Below are 22,957 nucleotides of genomic sequence, written 5' to 3' on the forward strand. Positions count from 1 at the left end.
ACGAGTCAGAATGGATTAGGCTGCTAGCATGTCAGGCCTAACCAAACAAAAGCTAAGGGGCACGAAGCAGTAGTGGAGCCTCCACAATCACGTGCGATTGGGTAGAAATAGAATTAGGAATAGAATTAGGAGAATACTTGCACCTTAAGTCTCTCTTCAAAGTTTGTCTTTGTCACCATACTTAAGCCAAACTGACCTTTTGAGGGTTTCTCATATTAACAAGTCACCACGGACTCACAGTCAAGTGTGTGTGGAGGTTGCATGTTTTTCTCGTGTTTTTCTACATAAATACGTCGACCATGTATATGACACGCATACTGATTTCATTTCTACTACTTCTGCACTCTGTGTTTATGCCACAGGCCCCGCCTCCACCCACCGAGACAACGACACCGACTTGACAAAAGGGCTGACTCCAATCATGCCAATCATGTTCCAACATGCTGTAAATTCAGGTGTATAAGCCACACCCACTGAATTGAAAAGAAAAAAACACACGTATAGTCACATGTCCACGTCATAAAATGGCAGCTCTTTATTTAAAATGAGCCAATTATGAGTGATGAACCTTGTCAATCTATTGGAAATTGCAGGAGGGCCATTACTAGGGATGTCCAATAATTGTTGTTACCGATATCAGCATAAAAATGTGATATCAGTCGATAGCGGTGTCAGATTCTTTTCCAATCATATAGTGATTCCACCACAGGAGATATGTAATGTTAAACACATCGGTATCCGCTGATATCGGTATCACAAATTGAAAGCTGGATGATATCGGTATATCGATTTTTGGCAAAAAAGCCGATATTGGACATCTCTATTCATGACTCAATATAACAGTCTGACTTAGTGTCATTCACGTTGATGTCACATGTCCAACCTCCATGTTTGACTTGCAAAGACACAGTTGGAGCATGTCAACAGTAATATTGGAGTTCCGGGCTGTGTGTTCTGAGATAAGGACTGCACAGCTGCTCGGCGACAGCTTGCCCCGCTGAATGTAATAATGGGCCTGTCAATAAGTAGTCATGGCACCAAAGGCAGATAATCAGTTGAAACCAGTCCTCCACCTAAAAACATCCCCTTCTGCAGGGAGAAACGCTATCGGCAAAAAGCAGGGCCTGACTGCAATGACTGTTGTTAAGCCACGCGTTTAATTATATCAACACTGTGACACAAGCCAGCTGGTTGAGTAGTGTGTGTGTGTGTGCAGCACAAATAATCCCAGCAGACGACTGTCTTTTTCAAACATGCATGCACCAGCACCATCCCACCTGTGACACTAGTCTGTCTAGTTTATCCAGTTGTGGAAGAAGGTGACCATTTGCAAATAAAACCTCTTACCTATGTTAGTTCAAGGTAATTACACAAACACGTCTCTTCTATAGGTACACTATACATGGCTTTGTTTATACAACACACAACTGAGGTGGTTTTCCTATATTATGTATTTGTACAAAATGCAGCTGTACATATGATCTAGATATATTTACTTTATTATCGATTCCGATCAATTGTAGCACAGTGCTTATTGTTTGGCAAACAAAATAATCCAAATTCATATACATAACGTGTATACATTTTTTTCAATTAATTTATTTATGAATGGTTGTGTGCCAGTTTTGATTTTAGTCACAAACAAATTTTTTTGTTTATTTTCTCTCTTATTTTATCGATTGTTTATTTTGTGGGTATTCGTATCTATACATATTGTTTGTGCAAAATAAAAATATATATTTTTGACAATGACAGTAATAGACTGTCATTTCACCATTGGATGAAATGAAATGTATCATTAAAAAACATACAACAAAAAAAAACTAAAGTTAAAAAGGACCTCGGGTTCTGTAATTAAAACATGCATTGAAATACTTTACTAAAATAAATAACATTGACCAAAAAACATGCACATTTTAAATAACATACAAAATACTGTATTATAATGGAACTTTAGTTATGGTGTGCTTGTAAAAAAATAAAAAAAAGTTATTGAAACAGTTTGACTCACTAAAACTAAGTGAAACCCGCCACTGTGTGTGCAAGCCGACTATGAAGATGGGAAGTTCTATTAAGGAACAAGAGTGCACGCAACAAACCACAGTCAACCACATCCTCTAAAAGGCGCTTTGCTTAACATAGATTTTTTTTTTCTTTTTACTTCAGACTGAAATGTGCACAACTAGCACTGAAGAGTGACGCTTGTCTCCTTGTTTCCAACGGCAACGCGACATCTTTATCAAACATCTACAAACAATGCTCACCACCTCCCGGCCAGTGCAAACAGAGCCACCCGCTAAAACGCATGCAGTAATAAATGCATGGCAACTTATTGAAAGTTAAATTGGTGGTGGGGGTGTAGAGAAAAGTTGGATGTACAAATTGCAAAAGTGGTTTAACTTGTGTTTTTCTTAGACGAGCCACAGCTGGATGCCAAATCCAAAGCAGTTCGAGTCAGTATCAACTTTCACTGTGACCTTCTTTGAGGACATGAGCCAAACATTCCTTTCTTGGATGGGCAAACCACAGTCGCTATGGTAACAGGATCCCCTCAGTCACCCCAGCAGCTCGGGAACTTCAGTGAGGATTATTGCCAACATGGAATTTCTCTGACTAGTAAACAATATGCATTTATTTCAAGTATTTCAAAGGGAAAAATATGTATAAATAAGAGACATTTTACAAGATACACCACATGTTCCATTTCAAATATCGTTCCAGATCACAGGCTGTAACATAGTGCTTGTTAAACTGGACAATAAAACACTTCTCAGTAACTTTATATTGAAGGGACTGAAAGAAATGTTGGAATGAGAACGTCTCCCCGGCACGTCATGCTTCCCTGGCGTCGCTCTGAGGACAAGAATGCACAGAAATGCATCACATGAGTGAATGGAGGCCTTTGACTGGGAGCCTCATACACCGCACCAATTTCATATCATGTAAATACTGACCCTTTTACACCAAAAAAGCTGCATTTTTACTGCTATGAGAGGTTGATGCTATTTTACTCGTTTCACATTTTATTATGTTCTTACATGATTTTCTGATCTAGTATATCTATTTTTGAGCCCCGTATTCTTAGCTCTGTTTTCCTGTACTCATTTTCAACACTTTGGTCAGTGGTTTTTTTTGTTTGTTTTTTTATCAATGTGTGATAAACCGTGTATAATCGTGTGTGCTATAACTTGCTATATATATATATATATATATATATATATATATATATATATATATATATATACACACACACACACTTTCCTCTCCGTCCTTCAGCTGCACAAATTGAACTACCGTGTACGTCAAAATAAACCGAAATTATAATCTAAATTCAATTGGCTACACAATTTAGCGGGGAACAATCCAACGGTGAATTCAATGTAAACGTTACCTGAGATTGAGTGTTACCTGGAGGCTGCATCCACTCTGCGAGGACGCCTCAGAACTCCACAAGGATGGATCTTCTTGATTGGCTAACGTCTGCTTGACAAACCTCAGCATTCCTGTCAAAGAGCTGGCGTCCACCTCTGGAGTGACATCGTGGCCTCCCTCCTGTATCATGGTGTGCTCTGTGCTCGTGTCAGCCACCATGTAGGTGAGAGGGTCGAAGGAGCGCTCGCAGCTTGACGCGGGCTCGGTGCTGCTGAGGCCGTGCCAGCTGTGGTCTATTGTGTCTGAGTAGGACCCCCCCCACGACTGCGCCTCCCTCAGTGTGGCCTTCAGGCTAGGTGGGAGATCCAAGGACGTGTCATTGCTACAGCTTTGCAGCAGCAGCTGAAGGCCGGCGTCGTCTGGGGGTGAGCTTGTGTTTTCGGTTTTGGGGGGAGTCCTGTGAGCATGTGAGGGTAAGTGGACAGTGGAGGAGTGCTGAGCAGGAGGGGAGTGAATGAATTTACTAGTCCCGTCGTACACAGCTGGATTCTGACATTCCGCTGCTCGCTCCTGACTGGAGACTCCAGCCTGGAGATGGATCACCTCAGGATCCTGCAGTGAGAAGAATACCGATGAGATTCCAGCACTGGAAATGAGTTAGAGAGTTAAAGAGCATTACCTTAATGAGCAGGGACTGGAGGTCTCCATGGAGGACTCAAGCTGACCCCATTGGACTCTGGCTTGATTAAACTGAGCACTGAGGTGCTCCAGCTGGACTTGAAGCTGAGTGTTCTGAGCTTTAACCTGCTTGTACAAAACCCTGCTTTCCTCCAGCTGGGTCTCAGTCTGAAGGAAACGGTGCTGGCTCTGTTCTAACTGGCTCTGCAGATGACTGGCGTGGGCCGCGGTGCGGTCCAGCTCAGTCTTAGTTTGCTCCAGCTGGGCTTGACACTGCTGGAGTTTAGAGGTGAGCTGTTCCTGGGAGGATTGCATGGCGGTGGACACCTTGAGGAGGTGACCTCGGTTCCGCTGGAGGGACTCCAGCTGACAAGGAAAAAAACGCAATGCTGATTAATTAACAATTAAATTGAATTGATGTAATTTATTACATTCAATTACATGAATTGTATTGTTATTTGTGCATTTGTATTTTACTTCCTGACCTGTATTTTTGTCCAAGTTTACTTACATGTTAACTCATCAATTGAAAATATCTTATATTCTTTGTTTTTTAATATATGCTATTCCTTTTCTTCTGCAACCATGTGATTTCCCTTGTGGATCCATCAAATCTAAATTTAAAGCAACTTATAGTTGCCAAAGTCTGTGAAAAAGACATGTTTGTGGCTGTGTGGGGAAGTTAGTGGTAATCGAAATGAAAAAAATTAAAGAACATGAATAAAATTTAGAGGTAATGAAAGCAGACAGAAATAAACAAGGATTGGTTCATATTGCATAGCAACAGGATGAATCAGGAACGTCATCACATTAACAGTGTTCAAACCAGCTTCAAACATTTCACTTCCATACAAACATACAGTTTAGATACTGTCAAGCGTTCAGTTCATATTGTGTTTATTATCATTGGTGTAAATATTATTCCTACATTTATCTCATCCACGTTTAGATTCCTGGACCACGAAAACAGACCATGGAAGGGTTTGAACCATTTAAAGAATGCTAACAGTGCTAACACACTAACGTTAGCAATGGTAAGTATCTGTCCATGTGCCTCCCATGCTAAAAATGCTAAAAATGTGATGTTATGTTATTTAAAATGTTTAAAACAAAACAATTCTTTAAAATAATGTTAGTATGCTAACATGCAACGTTAGCATGCTAACACCCAGCATGATCTCCTTAAGTTCATATCCATGAAAATCTAAACAAAAATGCTTGTATGCTCATGTTAGCATGTTAACACCTAGTATAATACAAAATAGAGTATAAAGAAAATGGTTTCAAAAAATGATACTAGCTAATGTTGACATGCTAACTCCTAGCATGATAGTGCCACGTGTTTAATAAGTGTTTGATTGATGAAAACAGCTAAAAATGCTACTATGCCAACATACTATTGGCCTGTTAGCAAAGCTAACATGCTAACGTTACCATGCTAATACCTAGCATAATAGTGTCTACCTATGAAAATGAATACAAACACTACTACGCTAATGTTAGCATGCTAACAATGCTTATGTTAACATTCTAACACGCATTGTGCTTGGCGGAGATAACAAAAATTGGATTAGTGTACCTCTCTATTGTGCTGGTCCTGCTCCAGTTCCAACTCTTGCTCTAAAGAAGTGACCATGTTCTGGAACTTGGCCTCCGACTGCTGCCAGCGCGCCTCCTTCAGAGCCAGCTCCTCCTCTGCATGACGCAGCCTCACATCCTACACAGGTACACACACACACATGAGGCACCAACATACGTATATGCTCCAGACGGCAGCTACAAAGCTATATAAGCGGATTATGTCGTTTGTACCATCTCCTTTTCTTGCAGCTTGAAGGCGTCCACTTCTGTGGTGAGAGCGTCACGCTGACACTGAGAATCATGTAGTAAAGTCTCAAGTTTCTGTTGACAAACAAAAGCATTTTATCAATGATAAACAGGACATTCAGTGCGAGTCGCTCCTACCCCTCCAAACCCTCCTGATGGCTTCATGTCGATGCTGTTTGATTTCAGGTCAACATTTGCAATATAATTTTTGGATTTAGTTTTCTTCTTTATCATACTTTTGATAAACAACAGCCGTGGGTCATAAAAGGCCCCTGGGCCACACTTTGGGCACCTCTATTATAGCTGTTTACTTGCATTTCACAGCAATTATGGTGCATTCAAGGGCTGCTGCTTAACAAAAAATCTCAATGCTTGTTCATCCATCTGTTTTCAAAACCGCTTATCCTCACAAGGGTCGCGCAGCCTATCCCAGCTGTCTTGGGGCGAGAGGCGGGGTACACCCGGGACTGGTGGCCAGCCAATCACAGGGCACATAGAGGCAAACAACCATTCACACTCACATTCATACCTATGGACAATTTGGAGTGGCCAATTAACCTAGCATGTTTTTGGAATGTGGGAGGAAACCGGAGTACCCGGAGAAAACCCACGCATGCACGGAAAGAACATGTAAACTTGTGCAAACATGGCTGATTGGGATATTGAACCCGGGTCTCCTAGCTGTGTGGCCTGCACTCGACCACTGTGCAGCCCAATGCTGATAATTCTGACTGCTAATGTATGTGTTATTACTAGGATTAGACAGCAGATGGCAGCACATCAGCCAATTGTAGTTGCATCCTGCCAACATGACACAATGGTGACATCCACCAAGTACAGTGGTCAGTGGTTTCTTATCAGTTGATTGCATCAAAAGTCACTACATTAGAGTTACATTGGCACAAATTGTGTTTGTGCCATGAGCCACAGGTGACATTTTTAGACATGGCAATAAAGCTTTATTCTGTCCAATGTTCTCTGTTTTAGAACAAACTATGGTCACGTGTTTTTTTTATTTAGTTGAGTCATTTTCCATTGGTGCTTTCAAATACAAACGGAAGGCCTGATTCTGTAATATTTCTGACACGCCTTAGTACTTATAATCACTGTTACTATTAAAAATAAGATTCACTCTTCAATGTACAGTACTGAATGTCTTAAACACATCTTGGGACATCTTGTTCTCAAGTGTTCTTATTCAACTTCTGACCTTTCTGTCCACGAGCTCTTGTCGCGCTTCTCTAAGTTCTTTCTCTTTGGCCTCCACACTCTGTTGCAGAGACTCCACCTTCCTCTCCATCTCCTGCTTGTGCTCCCGGATGACCACATCCAGCTGGGCCAGCTTAGGAGCAGACGCAGAGTTGAGTGTGTACAAATGAAACCTAAAGATATGTTAGTGTGGTACCAGATTTGCTCTTTGCTGGAGCTCCCCCTGTCTTTCCTTCAGTGCAGTGTCCAGGTCTAAAACCTCATGAGTTCTTTCCTCCAAATCCCTCTGGGTCTCACTGTGAACACACAAAGTTCATAGAAGCTACAGTCAAAATGTGTTTGTTTGAAATATTATAGCGTGAATTTGTGGATAGAATAAAAGGAACAAGGTTGTTTTCAAGCATATTTTTGTCTATTGGGACTTTGCTTATAATTTTATTATTCTAATATTTATTGAACCAGTACACATATTTTACATTAGAAAAACCACCAAGCTACTATTACTTATTTTGTTTTATGAATGGTGGCTAAACACACCTACTGCCATCTAGTGGAAGAACATTAATTGATAAATTATAATTTATTAATATTAGAGATGTCCAATATTGGCTTTTATGTTCAAAACCGGTATGCCAATATTGTCCAACTCTCAATTTCTGATACCGATATCAGCAGATATCGATATGTGTAACATGACATATCAGGTATGTGTTGGATACAGACTTTAATATCAGTTTTCAAAATCTGATACCACTTTTTTATGCTGATATTGGGCCAATATCTATCAACACCAATAATTATCAGACATCCCTAATTATGTGATTCATTATTATTGCATAATCATTTCCTATGGCACTGGGGGACAGTAACACTTGAGCAAACATCACAAGTGGGTAAAGACCAAAGAATTGAAGCCTTGTAGTCACACAGTAGACTCTTTATGCTGTTAGTGTGCAGTCTGTTCCCTCAAGTGCTTAGTGTACTGTGGCTGCAGGCAGTATGTTACACAACCGCTTTATCCATGTCCAAATGACATCACAACCAGAGTGTAAGATGAAAATTGACAGTTATCATCAGGAAATACAAGAACCTTTTCACTTCAAAATGGTAAAGATTACATAATATACAGATATGCATATGACACCATTAATATTACAATTGCCATTATGTTTAAAGTAAAAACATATTGCATTACAATGTTGGCATTGTTTGACAGAAGGCACAAATAAAGTCATGATCCACCACCCAAAAGAAGAGCTCACAAGGGGGTGTAGCCTCACCTAAGACGTATGCTCAGTTTTTCTACTTCCACTTGCCGCTCATCAGCCATAGTTTGTGTTCTCTGCAGGACATCTTTGAGCAAATGCAGCTGCGCTAGCGTCTCGGCCAACTCTCCGTGCACCGTCTGCAGCTGGCCCTCAAGGAGCTGGACCTTTTTGACACAGTTCTGCTTGTCGGCCTCGCAGCGATGGAGTTTCTCCTCCAGGTCAGCCACTAGGGCGGACAAAGAGAGGGACCCAAATTTGAGAGTAAACGTGTGAAGCAGCCCCAACTGTCTGTGTCAAACTGTCACTATTTTGCTTACCCAAGTCATTCTTGTTTTCAAGCTGGCTCCTTGTGTGCTGCAGGCTCTTGCCCATGTTGCTGATCTGAGACGTCTTGATGGCGACTTCGTTCTGCAGATGGTGCAGCTCAGACTCTTTAGACCTGAGCTCCGTTTGGAAGCTTCTCGTGTCTGATTTCACCTGGCTGCAGATGTGAAGGAAAAATGTGATTCTTATAAAAACCACAGATTCTACACAATATATTTAACACATGGTAATATTTTCCTCACCTTAACATGAGCACAGCTCCCATTGTTGACTTACAGAGAAAAAGAGAAGCTTCTGAAATAGTAAGACTCAACAAAAATGCCCTTTGGAGTATATAAAAAACCCACTAATGTCTTTTCTTCTTAGGTTTTGTTTAACTAGCCCCATCCAGCAGAAGGAAATAGCTCCAACACAGCTGTATGCTCATTTATATGTACTTGCTGATGGCTAAGGGGGGCGGACTAAGACAGGCGTGTCACGCCTACAGTGTGGTGTAATCATAAGACCTAGTGAAAGTGTTTGATTATCTTTGCTGAAAATCAAACTTAACAAGAACAGTGTCTGTCATACCAAAACGTCTTACATAAATGCTATTAAATAACCGCATTGTATGATGGAGAAGTAGAAAACAACTTGCAGAGATGATTTCATTTTAAGGTGGATGTGTGGGATGGGACTTACCTGAGAGTCTCAGACAGTTGAATGTTCTTCTGCTTGATGTCATCCAAGTACTTATCTCTCTCCTCGGTGTCTTCATGTCTGTTCCTCACCTCATCTTGTAGAGACACCCGAGCTCGCGCCAGCTGCTGCTCCAAAGTGGACACCTAGAGTATATTCAGAAATTATTAATATTGACAAAATAAAATGGTCACCCTCGCTTTTACAGAGTACATGATGTGACGTCAACGATGTGAGCAATGACAGCTCTCATCGCTCTCATCAAATATTTTAGCTTGTTAGCTTCCAGTTGCAAGCAAACTGTGGCAATTAACTCTTTCGATACCAATGATGTATGTATACCTTTGTAAAATCCTGAACATCCGATGCCAAAGACGTATTTCTATATCTTTGAGCAAAAAGAGATGATGACGCAACTGCACACTTACGGATGTCATGTTTAGAGCAGCGTATAAGCCATAAAAATGGCCACAAGGTGGCACTAGTACATTTGATAAGAGCTCTGTATGCGATGAGCTCAAAATGCAATTGAAATAACATTTTAAGCATCATTAAGAAACACTTTATTTTGCTGTTTACTACCACTGAGTGATCAATAAGCTAACAAGATGGTCATGAAGTAACAAACAAATCCCATCTGAACTTGTCTGTGTGATAACATCATGTGGTTATTGTTTTGGTATGCGTTCAATTTTGTACAAGACTTGCAGCACTGCTCACATAAGAGGATGGTGTAAAATAGGTCGCCCTGGGGAAACAAACGCATAGCCAGAAAGTGAGTGAGTCTCCACAATGTCGACTTTTCCTGTTGTTGTGAAGTTAAAGCAATGAAATTAATCTGATCTTGTTCAGATATTGTATTAAAATCCGTACTTGACATCAATTTGATTTGTTAGCCAGAGCAGAATGTTTGTGCTAAGTCCCCTGTTTAGCTCAGCTCACAGAATGCACCTCATTGTCTTCTTTAAAAAGGAACATCAAGTTTTACCACAAACTAAATGCTGCTGAGCTATTTTTGCCATCACAAGATCAAACTGCTTTTCCCCTGCCAGCAATCGCCATCGTGTCAGTTTGCTAGTGAGACCTCAAATAACTGGGCAAAACTGTTTTGGTTTTTTTTGGGGGGGGGGCATTTGTGCTTTTTATCTCCAAAATTTTTTGCAGAAAACCAGTGACAATTTACATGATATAAAGTGGACTTGAGGCTCCAAGATTGGGTGAACTTCTTCAGGCCTACACACACATGCAACCAAGGACACTCACATGCACATGCACGTACGCACACGCATCCCTTCTCTCATCCCACACCTTCACAGCCACACCCACAACTCACGCCAAAATATGGCTGCATTTGTTGCGGCTGTCTGCAGGCCTCAGCTGGACAAAGCTCCACTCCCATTTCCCCCTTTGTTTACTTCATTTGGATTGAGTTGGACAATTGAGCAAACAAGATAATTAGCAGTAAAACAGTCCATAAAATAGAAACATTGCATTTACCTGTTGTTGCAGCTGACTCTGGCTGTCCTCCAGTTCAGCGATACGGGCCGTGCTCTCGGTCAGCATCGTCTGCAGCTGCTGCAGAGAAAGTTGAAGCTGCAGGTTTTGATCACTGGAGCTGTCGGCCACCCGTGTGACTCCATTGAGTTTTTCCTGCAGTGAACACACCTGGAGGGGGATGGGAGGCAATGAGTAAATAAGTAAAGCAGAGGATCGCGGTGTCAGTAAACATCAACACTGCCTACTTTGTCTTTGGATCTCTGCAGATCATCCTCATAGCTCTTCTTTGTCTCCTCCATCTGCTGCAGATGCGACATCAGCTCTTCTCTGCAGGCTGATAGGGACGACTGGAGCTCACACACCTGAAAAAGGCAAAAAAAGTGAGTTAAAACTGTCAATTTCTCAATTTTGACAAAAATATGGCCTTTCCCATTTAGGAATGACATCCATTTTATGTACAGTGGTATCTGGGTTAGCTTGCATTAAGGCACACGTAATAAACTGTATTTGTGCTTGTCTCCTTTTTTTGAGTGCGACAAACTCTAAATAAGCCGCTATGACAGCAACATTCTACAAACTACGAATGAATTCACAAATAAGTCATTGCAAACTTCGAAGACCACGTCTGTGTTGCCGATCTTGCCAGGATGCAATCGAAGCCCTCATCAACGATAAGTATCATCCTGAAGAATAACAAAGTAATCATGTGAGCTGCTAGAAATGCAGCATGCTAGAAAGTCATTAACAGCCCTCTCTGCATGGATTTTGTTTGTGCCATGTGAGTTTGAATGGTTTTCTGCATGTTCAACAATAATGATCGTCTATTAAATGTGTTTTGTGTTATCTGGAAGGGATTCATTGGTTTTACATAGTGATGTTACAAGAGATGCCGAGTAATCGAGTGGGCACTTCCGCAAACCGTGTACTGAGGCTTGATTCATTGGAGTGAGGGGCTGGAATTGATGACGTCCGAAGCCTCGCTGCCCGGCTGTACCACGTGATGGATTAGGGAAAAGGTTCAGAATTTGCCGAGATGTTCACCTGTCACTCAACGATATAAACCAGTCAGGCTTAAACATGAAAATGTGGGCTTTTGTGGTGAGAGTCAATGTTTGTCAATGGTTTGGTTACTACGGTTACGTTAGTTTGGAGTTCTGAGAGAGAAGATATAGAGCCAGCTAAAAAGAGAAAAATTTCTCCTGTGCGGGAACATTTTGACTTGATCAGTCCGAATAAGTAAGCCAAATCCAACACTAAGATGGTATGTTTGCATTTCCAAACCTGTATTTTCACTATTTGTCATTGTCATTGAGAGGTGAAGTGCTTATGTGTTTCAAGGAGTTGGGGTACAATAATAACACCGCATCCATGTTCAGGCATTAACGTGCCTTTCATGAACATAAAGATGAAACTGGACCTTCACCCATCCATGGTAAGGTTAATAGTACTACATTATAGTATTAATAAATTACAGTTTTACTAACACAACTTATGTTCATTGTGCAAATGTTTCGTTTTTATCAGCCACAAAAAACTACAGAGGATGAGGCCCTTGCTGACATGGAGGTCAAAAGATACACAGCCCTAAAGCATAGTGGAGAAGTTGGATCAAAAAAGAGGAAACGCCTCAAACCAAAAATTGTTAAGAAAAAATTCATTCATTCATTCATTCATTCATTTTCTACCGCTTATCCTCATGAGGGTCATGGGGGTGCTTGGAGCCTATCCCAGCAGTCTGTGGGCGAGAGGCAGGGTACACCCTGGAATTAAATGAAATGGCTTCATCCAAGACCCCCGGTACTGGAGGACTGGCTTTGTGTGATGAATACAATACACGATATGGAAGTATTAACACATAGATTGAGGACTGAAGAAGACATATGTGGAGAAAAATGGGTGAGGTGGACACTGTTCACGGACAGAAACCAAGGAAATGACTCAAATTACACCATGACAAAGAATGTGAAATCCTAACTTGTAAACTGTGTATGTCCAGTACCCCCCCCTTTTTTTAGTTTGTTTGTATTAATGTTGACATTTTGTTTAAAAAAAAAAAGTAAAGTAAAAAAAAATAAAATCTATTAAATCCCCCATATTCTGTCCAAGTTACACAAGCATACATCTTCCTAGTTATACAAGCACTTTCCCTGAGCCCAAGGCAGTTAGGTGACATAAAACCATGATGAAGCTAGCCATATCACATGATACATGGCATTTATGGACAAGAAAACATTCAGTATTTTATATATACTGTATATTTTATGTTGCACTTTGTAGATTAATCATTTGGTTATTATTTTTTTTGTAGTACATAATCATTTCCAAGAGCCAAAACAGATCAGCATTCAATGCATCACATTGTAATTGTATCCAAGGCCAGCAGGTGGTTTCGTGTGCACATGAAGCTTCAAGAAATGAATCCATTCTCCAACCAGTTGACTGAAATGGTTCAAAGCCTCATTGGGGCTTCATCTCGCCATCACTAGTTTTACATTATTTTCTACTGGAAAACTTGCTTTGGTTAAAATTTTGGTTTGAGTCAGACTTTTTGGAACGGAGTATTGATGCTCACAAACGATCCATCCATCCATTTTCTATACCGCTTATCCTCACTAGGGTTATGGGGCTATGCTGGAGCCTATCCCATCTAACTTCCCAGGCAGGGTATACCCTGGACTGGTCGCCAGCCAATTGCAGCGCACATTCACACTCACATTCATACCTATGGAGTACCCATAGAAACCCCCCACACACACACACAGGGAGAACATGCAAACTCCACACAGAGATGCCCAAGCGGAGATTCGAACCCAGGTCCCCAATCTCCTGACTGTGTGGCCAACATCCACTCACCCACTGTCCAGCCTCTAACCAAGGTTCAGGAAATAAAGTTGAAGAAAATGTGAAGTTGTTCACCGTGTTTTGGCAATATTTGAAAGTTTATTATTGCTGCAGTTTTATTGCGATACTGACCTTGGTAGCAGAGTTGGCCGTCTGTTCTTTCAAACTCTGGAGCAACTCTTCATTGTGCCTCACTCCAATGTGCTTTTCCTGGAGCCAAATAAAACACATGCACCGTTCACCAATGCACTTACATAAATACACGTTTGCTTAAGAGGTACTTGTCCTTACTTGTGTCAGCTTCTCTATAGAGGTCTGAAGCTGAAAAGCAGTAGCTTGTGCCTCATCTCGCTCTCTCTGAAGAGAACGCAGTTCTTGCTCCATGTTCAATACCCGGGAATGAGCCTGGTCCACAGACAACTGCAACTGCAATCACGAGAAAACAATTACTTTACATTATTGTCTTTTGCTGCATATTCTTTAAGAAGGGATAGTCCAGGGGTGTCCAAACTTTTCCCACTAAAAAAATCAAAAGGGTCCAACTGCCACATTTACACATTCTAAACCAACCAATCTGAATATATAAATACTATATTACTATATATATAAATACTATCATATTAAAAAAAAGATGCTTTTTTGCTTGTTTTTCCTTAAGTTTAAAATGTTTTTACAAATATTTCAATATTCTTCTTGTGTTTTTTTCTTGTAATTGTGTTCTTTTCATATTCATAAATAATATTAATATTTTTTTCAATATTAGAAATGTTACCCAAGCTATATTTCCTAAATGTTGTTTGGTTTGCTTCTCATAATAAGACTTTTTTAAATCTATATTTTATATTATGTACAGTGAAGAAAATAAGTATTTGAACACCCTGCTATTTTGCTATTTCTCCCACTTAGAAATCATGGAGGGGTCTGAAATTTTCATCGTAGGTGCATGTCCACTGTGAGAGAGATAAACTAAAAAGAAAAATCCAGAAATCACAATGCATGATTTTTTAACAATTTATTTGTGTGATACTGCTGCTAATAAGTATTTGAACACCTGAGAAAATGAATGTTAATATTTGGTACAGTAGCCTTTGTTTGCTATTACAGAGGTCAAACGTTTCCTGTAGTTTTTCACCAGGTTTGCACACACTGCAGGAGGGATCTTGGCCCACTCCTCCACACAGATCTTCTCTAGATCAGTCAGGTTTCTGGGCTGTCGCTGAGAAACACGGAGTTTGAGCTCCCTCCAAAGATTTTCGATTGGGTTCAGGTCTGGAGACTGGCTGGGCCATGCTAGAACCTTGATATGCTTCTTACGGAGCCACTCCTTGGTTTTCCTGGCTGTGTGCTTCGGGTCGTTGTCGTGTTGGAAGACCCAGCCACGACCCATCTTCAATGCTCTGACACAGGGAAGGAGGTTGTTCCCCAAAATCTCACAATACACGGCCCCAGTCATCCTCTCTTTAATGCAGTGCACTCGTCCTGTCCCATGTGCAGAAAAACACCCCCAAAGCATGATGCTACCACCCCCATGCTTCACAGTAGGGATGGTGTTCTTCGGATTGTACTCTTCATTCTTCTTCCTCCAAACACGCTTATTGGAATTATGACCAAAAAGTTCTATTTTGGTCTCATCTGACCATAAAACTTTCTCCCATGACTCCTCTGTATCATCCAAATGGTCATATGCAAACTTAAGACGGGCCTTGACATGTGCTGGTTTAAGCAGGGGAACCTTTCGTGCCATGCATGATTTCACATCATGACGTCTTGGTGTATTACCTACAGTAACCTTGGAAACGGTGGTCCCAGCTCTTTTCAGGTCATTGACCAAGTCCTGTCGTGTAGTTCTGGGCTGATTCCTCACCTTTCTTAGAATCATTGAGACCCCACGAGGTGATATCTTGCATGGGGCTCCACTCCGATTGAGATTGACCGTCATGTTTAGCTTCTTCCATTTTCTAATGATAGCTCCAACAGTGGACCTTTTTTCACCAAGCTGCTTGGTAATTGCTCCGTAGCCCTTTCCAGCCTTGTGGAGGTGTACAATTTTGTCTCTGGTGTCTTTGGACAGCTCTTTGGTCTTCGCCATGTTACAAGTTAAAGTCTTACTGATTGTATGGGGTGGACAGGTGTCTTTATGCAGCTAACGACCTCAAACAGGTGCATCTGATTCAGGATGATACATGGAGTGCAGGTGGACTTCTAATGGGCAGACTAACAGGTCTTTCAGGGTCAGAATTCTAGATGATACACAGGTGTTCAAATACTTATTTGCAGCTGTATCACACAAATAAATTGTTAAAAAATCATGCATTGTGATTTCTGGATTTTTCTTTTTAGTTTATCTCTCTCACAGTGGACATGCACCTACGATGAAAATTTCAGACCCCTCCATGATTTCTAAGTGGGAGAAATAGCAAAATAGCAGGGTGTTCAAATACTTATTTTCTTCACTGTATATGTTATATTTTTATATTAATATTTCACCTTATGGTATTTTTCCTCTTAATATTATGACTTTATTCTCTCAACATTTTATCCTCATTGTCATGAAATTACTGCCCCTGAATCCGGAGTGTCTCAGTGCCCCCATTGCTTCAAAATTACCACATTACCAACTAAATTAAACAATTGAAACAACAATTACCATGTCTATTCTGTGCTGCTGCTCCGTGCATTGTTGAGTGTGTGATTGTTTAGCCTTCTCCAAAGATTGCTGGTACTCCCGTTGCTTTTTGCTCATCAGTGACTGGTAATGCTGAAGAGTGCTCGTCTTCTCCTGTATCAAATATAAGAAAAATGTGCATACAAAGTAGACAAAAACGTGCTAACGCTATCATGAAGCAAGAATTTACTTGTTAGACAACCAACGAGGCACCTTCTGAATATATAAGTGAATGTCTTTGGTACCTGTAGCTGCTTCTCCAGGTCAGTATTCTTCAGTGCAGCCTGACTGTATGATGACGTTTTTTCCTGCAACTGATTCTCCAGCGCAGCAATTCGGGCACCCTTTCTCTTTAACTGAGTTGACACAAAGAACAACGTGTTAAATTGTCACACTTTCTGCCCACCCAACAAAAGACAAGTGATGTTACTTCTTTTTCTGTGGCCAAGGCTTGGTTGGCTTTGTCCATCATCTCCGCCTGAAGGTTCTGGGAGTGGGAAGCTCTTTGAGCCTGCAGGGAGGAAATCTCCTCCTGAGCGCGGCTCACACGCTCTTTAAGTCGCTCCACCAGGCTGCTTTGTTTAGCGCGCTCAACCTCCTTCACCTGTAGGACCTGAAGTAGCTGCCTGTAACCTTCACCTGATAAGACAAATAAAATCAAATGACTAAAATGGTTGGGGTTTATGATTTTAAAAAGCTTCACTGTGTTACTGTGATGGTGAATGTAAGGCACAAGTGTCAAACTCAAAGCCGTGGGGTCATATTTAGTCTGCCATACCGTTTATTATTATTTATGATTAAATATTACATAGAAATAATAAAAACAAAATTCCAAAGACACACTTAAAACATTCAGTCCCAGCTACGTATGTATCACAAGACAACCCCTTCGCTACCGGCCATTTTAGACAGACAGTTTCGACACTATTGTGTTCTATGGCTATATAAAAGAAAGATCAGAATCCTGTACGTTTTTCCAGTCTTTAGTAATCAGCAGTAGAACATTGGCAAGTTTCAGGAAAATATTTGTTTCAGACTAAAAAACAACTTTGTGTGGAAAAAACACATTTCAAGCATAACTTTCACATTGACACAATTTTTTTTTGCTTTTGTGACCTATACCACAATGTAAAAAATACATAAAAACATAACAACAATATCATTACAAATATAACGCCTTCAACAATGTAGAACATTCACATGTGCATGTGTTAAAATATCCCTATAATATGTAACCTTATTGGGCTGCTCGGCCGCCGAGTGGATAAGTGATAGAAAATGAACAAATGAATGTAACCTTTTACACGCCACGTTCTTCCACTATGTTTTTTCCATAACAATGACAAAACTGGCAAACGCCATAACTAGTGAGAATATTATGGTATAGTTGTACTATTAATTAGAGCTGCGACTGATGATTCTTTTCTTATTTCTTTCTGTCAATTAATCTGAAGCTTGTTGTTTCAGTTATTTGAGTTATCAGTTAGGCCCTAGGTCAGAGGTAGGGAACCTATGGCTCGGGAGCCAGGTAGGGCTCTTTTGATGACTGTATCTGGCTCTCAAGCATTTCTTACCACAATAAAAATTTATTTTTGCTAACATTTTAAAGTAAACATCACAGAAATCAACAACTTTTTTATGCATTTTAATTCGTCCATCTATTTTCTACTGCAATACGGCCAACCATATCCATCTTTCCTGATATTTTCCAGGTCAAACACCAAAACTCGATTATTACTGGGTAATGCGGTAGTCTACCTCGGTCATTGAGATGTCAACATGTAAATATAAACGTTTCTCCTTTAGTCAAATAGTCACCTAGCTAAAGCTGCAGAACCAAGCCTTCTGGCAAAGATGGCCAAAAGAATGAAATATACTGAGTATGGTGCAAAACTATGCAGCAGCAGAAGTTGTATTAATGGCAACAAGTATTTGATTTATTATTAGACACTGCGCTGCTCACGAAAGTGTGCTGGCCACACCCCATTGGCGTGGGGTAGTGTGCCTGGTCTACGTAATTAGAGCCCATTATCTAAAACTGTTGGTCTTACATAAAAATGCACACATTTTATTGCATTCAATGTTTAAAAAAATGTATATGGCTCTCACAGATACACATTTTAAAATATCTGGCCTTCATGGCTCTCTTCGACAAAAAGGTTCCCGACCCCTGCCCTAGGTTAACCAAATCAATACCAACCAAACACAAAGAGTGAGTGGTTTGATCCGCAACATATCAGAAAACACAAATATATTGGGTAAATTATTGGGAAATTAAAACTATTCAAATATAAGAGGCTGAAACAAGAGGATTTTTGCAAAAATGATAAATCGAATACCAAAATACCTGCTGATTAATTGGATAATCAATTAAGCTTTAATGTTAATACACTAGCCTTTACTTATTTTTGTAATTAAATCTGCAAATTCAAACAAGTTCCCAGGGTCACCCGTACCTGGTTTAAGCTTCAGCATGTCTGTGCTTCTTGGATAGTCCACCGGGGGCAGCATGCACGGCCTGACACACAGTGGCCCCACACCATCCTAAAATGACATAATAAACATTATCTTGTGCTTCACAGAGACAAATGTGAAAATTCTGCAAACAAGTTATGAAACCCTGGAAAGGAAAAGGAAGGTCATGCGAGGTGACCCCCAGCTACCTCTTGTAGATGCAGAAGGGATATTATCGCCTCCAGGCTGACCGTCTCGGCTTGGCTTTGTTGAGCTGCTTTGTGGCTGAGGGCCAAACACTGCTCCTGGTTCTTTGTCAGCGTCCGCAAGTCTTCCAGTTCCTTGCGCAGAGAAACCAGCTCCTTGCACTCGGCGCTGCGCTCTATCAGCTGTCTCCGTAGGTCTGAGCTCCGTCGCCCGGCATCCTCCAGCTGGGCTTGGAGCGCCGAATGCTCGGCAGCCAATGTCTTTGTCTGCCTCACCTCCTCCTTCAGCTGGCTGTAAGACCCATGGGGAGGTAATGGGATGATGAGCTAGCAAGCAAGGATTAAAACACTCAAACAAAGCTAGAGATTTTTACAAACCTGATGGTTTCACAGTGCCCTGCTTTCTCTCTCTCCAGCACAGCGCACTTTATTTCAAGCTCTTCTTTTTCTCCATCACACTCAGTGAGACTTGTTTTTAATTTGTTTTCATTCTCCATCACCTTTAAAAAGCAAGTTAACACATAAGGATACCTACTATTGTACACCGCAAAGTCAGCTGCCTGTAGTCTGAGTGAGTACACATTTGTTCATATTGGAAGCCTTATTATTAACACAGATGAACTTATCTGTACACTTGTATGTTGCAGTGTTATTAAAATCACTGTCTGTGGAGTTTATAAAGATTTTTGATTTTTAGGTTTGCATCAGAATATTTCTATTCAACCACAGCATCTCAATAGGATTCAGGTCAGGATTTTGACTCGGCCACTCCAAAGTCTTCATTTGGTTTTTCTTCAGCCATTCAGGGGTGGACTTGCTGGTGTGTTTTGGATCACTGTCCGGCTGCAGAACCCAAGTTGGTTTCAGCTTGAGGTCACCAACAGATGGCCACACAATTTCCTTCAGGATTTTTTGGTAGACAGCAAAATTCATGGTTCCATTTATCACAGCAAGTCTTCCAGGTCCTGAAGCAGCAAAACAGCCCCAGACCATCACACTACCACCACCATATTTTACTGTTGGTATGATGTTCTCTTCTGAAATGTGGCGTTACTTTTACTCCAGATGTAATGGGACCCACACCCCAGGAGTCATCTGAGAGAGAACTCCAGGCTTTCTTTCTCCCCTCAATCTTTTTTCCTCCCAATAAAAGGTTTTACTTAAAAACTGCATTTTATGTTCAGTTGCGTTGTCATTGACTAACATTTAAATTAGTTTGATGATCTGAAACATTGAAGTGTGACAAACATGCAACAAAAATAAGAAATCAGGACGGGGCAAACACTTTGTCACACCACTGTATGATATGCGTGGTCGACATGATATGAGTTTTTCATCTGATTTCATATTACCTTTTGAAATGTAATGGCAATGGTGGCCTTATACTCGTTGAAAGCTTCTTTGAGTTTCTCTGCGTTTTCAAGTGCTTGGTTTCTTTGTTGTTCTGCCCTGTTAAGTATTATAAAAAACTATAAATACATTATTGATTGTATTGTAAATTAGATATGAATGCACTGGTAAGGATGCTTACCTTTTGCTCAGTGCAGTCTTGTTGGCCAGTTCCTCTCTGACACTGCCCAGTTTCTCAGTCAGATTGACAACCATGATGTCACTGTGAGCCGCTTCCTCCTGGCAACGCTCTGCCCTCAGCTCTGCTGCCCTGAGAGGCACAAGGGGAAAAAAACATTTCAGGGCATTGATGTTTAACGTTTCAAATATATGACAGGAGTAAGGCTGAAGGTTTCTAAACTATATGATATAAAGTCAGGGGTGTCCAAAGTGGGGCTATTTGCACCCCAAAGCACATTTGAAAAATAGAATTCATAAAGAATTTGAAGAATTTACAGGAATAAAAAGTCAATATAATATAAAGTCAAAATATTAAGAGAAGAAAATTGTGATCTCGCAATGATATAGTAATTTTAAAATATTTTTGGTACCCGCCATTACCCCGAAATTACAAGTGGCAACCTAAATTTATTACATTTTTCAACTAAAATTCCTTCATGTGGAGCACACAGAGAAGAGTCGCTACCACAAGGTTACCCAGCATGCCTTGAGGTGTGTTCATATGGGTCTGGTTTTCTGTGTAAGCGTTATTTTGATACCCGCACAGTCCCGTGTGGTGCAGTGGTTTTCAGTGTTCCATTTGTGTTGACTTGTGTTGGTTTGGTTCACACTGGGAGTTACATTTAGCAAGAGCGCCGTTACCACCTTTAGGACTATTAAGAGGCAACTATTGCACAAATACCCTACAGAATAAACTAAAGACTTGCAACACATTGAAAAGAAGTTTGTGGCCCACTTCTGGCTCACAGCCCACCAGCTGAGAATCACTGATGTAAACAACTATAGTATACTACAGTTTATGTAAAGAGGTCATGAAATTACTTGAGTTCTTTGGCTTTGGTCTCCACTTCTGCTTGAAGATGACAAATCTGCTCATTCAAGACTGCCTCCTTGTGAGCAGGCCCCACCCTGGAGCATCGCAGGCAGGCCTGCAGAAGACGACGCATTATTATACTCCTCAGTCTTTTTGGTGCTCAAGTCCACACTGTTCAGTGTTTCAGCACATTTTGAACAACTTGCTGTTCTTTATCAGGGACCTGAAGGCAACATTTACAATGGTGTGCAATCCATGAATGAGTACCCTTCATCATGCCATTCCCATTCTGACATCATGAGACCAAGACAACACTTCACAATTGCTGCCAGGCTTTCAACAGGATGTTCTCAGAGGGAAGTGGCCACTGAACTTAGAGCGTCATCAGCAGTACAACGTATTCATCCTAAGAGATAACTTTGCACTCAATATACAGTACATCTGGGGATGGGTGTGTACCTGAGAGTTGGAGGATAGGAGTTCATAGGGCGTAGCGTCAAGGTCACTGATGAGCTGAATATCCTGCATGGTCAGACTAGCATTTTCTTGCCGTACAGAGCCCATCTTCCTCATCTTTCTCCTTGCAGAAACAGACTCCATGTCATAGCTAGCATGAACTACAGCAGTCTGAAGAAAGACGGACACACATGTGGATCTGAGAAGTTTGTCTGCGGTTTGAGGAAGGTGGTGCTGTTTTTTAGGTGACCCAGTCATTTTAACTACAAGCGTGCATGGTGACCCAGAAGCCCAAAACTATTAGCTACTTAATATACGAAAATCGTGCCGTTCATTGATAAAACATTAGTGTTTTATTGGCATAAAACACTAACTCACCCCGTTGTTGTCTCTCACGTCAAAGCGAACTCATCAAAGTCTCCAGCTTGTTAAATCATTATTGCTGCACATCCAACTGGAACATGCAACCCAGCCAAGGAATCAACAACGAGCCAGTTGTGGTAAGCAATCCGTTCGTCCTTTGTTGAGTAGAGAAAAAATGTACCCATAGCGGTATTTGTTAAACACTGTAAGAATAAATGATACATGACTGTCAACGAGTAGGTAGCATGATAGCATGCTATATGTAAACAAAGATGGTCGCTAATCAACAGGTGGCTAGCCGGGAAAGTTAGCTAAAGCTAAAACATACCAAAAAAAACAACCGGACCATGTTGATAAGTTGTAGATACTAGATTTGTGTTAGTTTGTCCTGTGAAAATACACATTAAATGCGACTAAACACTATCAGTTCGCTCGATATCATTTAGCGTTAGCCAAAATAACTTAAAAGTAGTCGTCTCCGCCCATATTATATCTACCGGCTGCTGATTGGTTAGAAGAGAACAGCCTACATAATTATTGGTAGAAACGACTGTCAATAACGCAACCCGCGAACATTGGCGCGTGCTATGAAGTGGCCCAGTAGCCAATCAAAAGAGCCTCACGAGGCGGAAGCTGAGTCCTTATACGAATACAGATGACTGATTTGAGCAGTAATAAATCAGAGTTGTGCTAGAGCTGTTTTTTTTTTTTACCTAAAATCTGTCGAGATCCACAC

General features: G+C 40.8%; 1 protein-coding gene across 1 annotated transcript; it reads right to left on the reverse strand.

The window, feature by feature from the left end:
• Positions 1-676: 676 nt before the first annotated feature.
• Positions 677-22,753, reverse strand: ccdc18 (coiled-coil domain containing 18). The gene is given in 26 exon segments (XM_078791651.1): positions 677-2,853; positions 3,409-3,984; positions 4,052-4,068; positions 4,071-4,416; positions 5,630-5,767; positions 5,863-5,952; positions 7,088-7,219; positions 7,283-7,382; positions 8,367-8,580; positions 8,672-8,835; positions 9,360-9,502; positions 10,854-11,021; positions 11,099-11,215; positions 13,827-13,904; positions 13,986-14,120; positions 16,342-16,473; positions 16,605-16,715; positions 16,790-16,998; positions 18,816-18,903; positions 19,023-19,311; positions 19,398-19,519; positions 20,372-20,468; positions 20,551-20,679; positions 21,411-21,517; positions 21,862-22,029; positions 22,237-22,753. Coding segments are annotated over 25 exon segments (3,864 nt in total). The 5' UTR covers positions 22,003-22,029; positions 22,237-22,753; the 3' UTR covers positions 677-2,832.
• Between the last annotated feature and the right edge of the window lie 204 nt (positions 22,754-22,957).

Source organism: Doryrhamphus excisus, linkage group LG6 (genome assembly GCF_037039965.1).
Source record: "Doryrhamphus excisus strain RoL-2023G ecotype Guam linkage group LG6, RoL_Dexc_Guam_v1.1, whole genome shotgun sequence".
Classification (NCBI taxonomy): Eukaryota; Metazoa; Chordata; class Actinopteri; order Syngnathiformes; family Syngnathidae; genus Doryrhamphus; species Doryrhamphus excisus.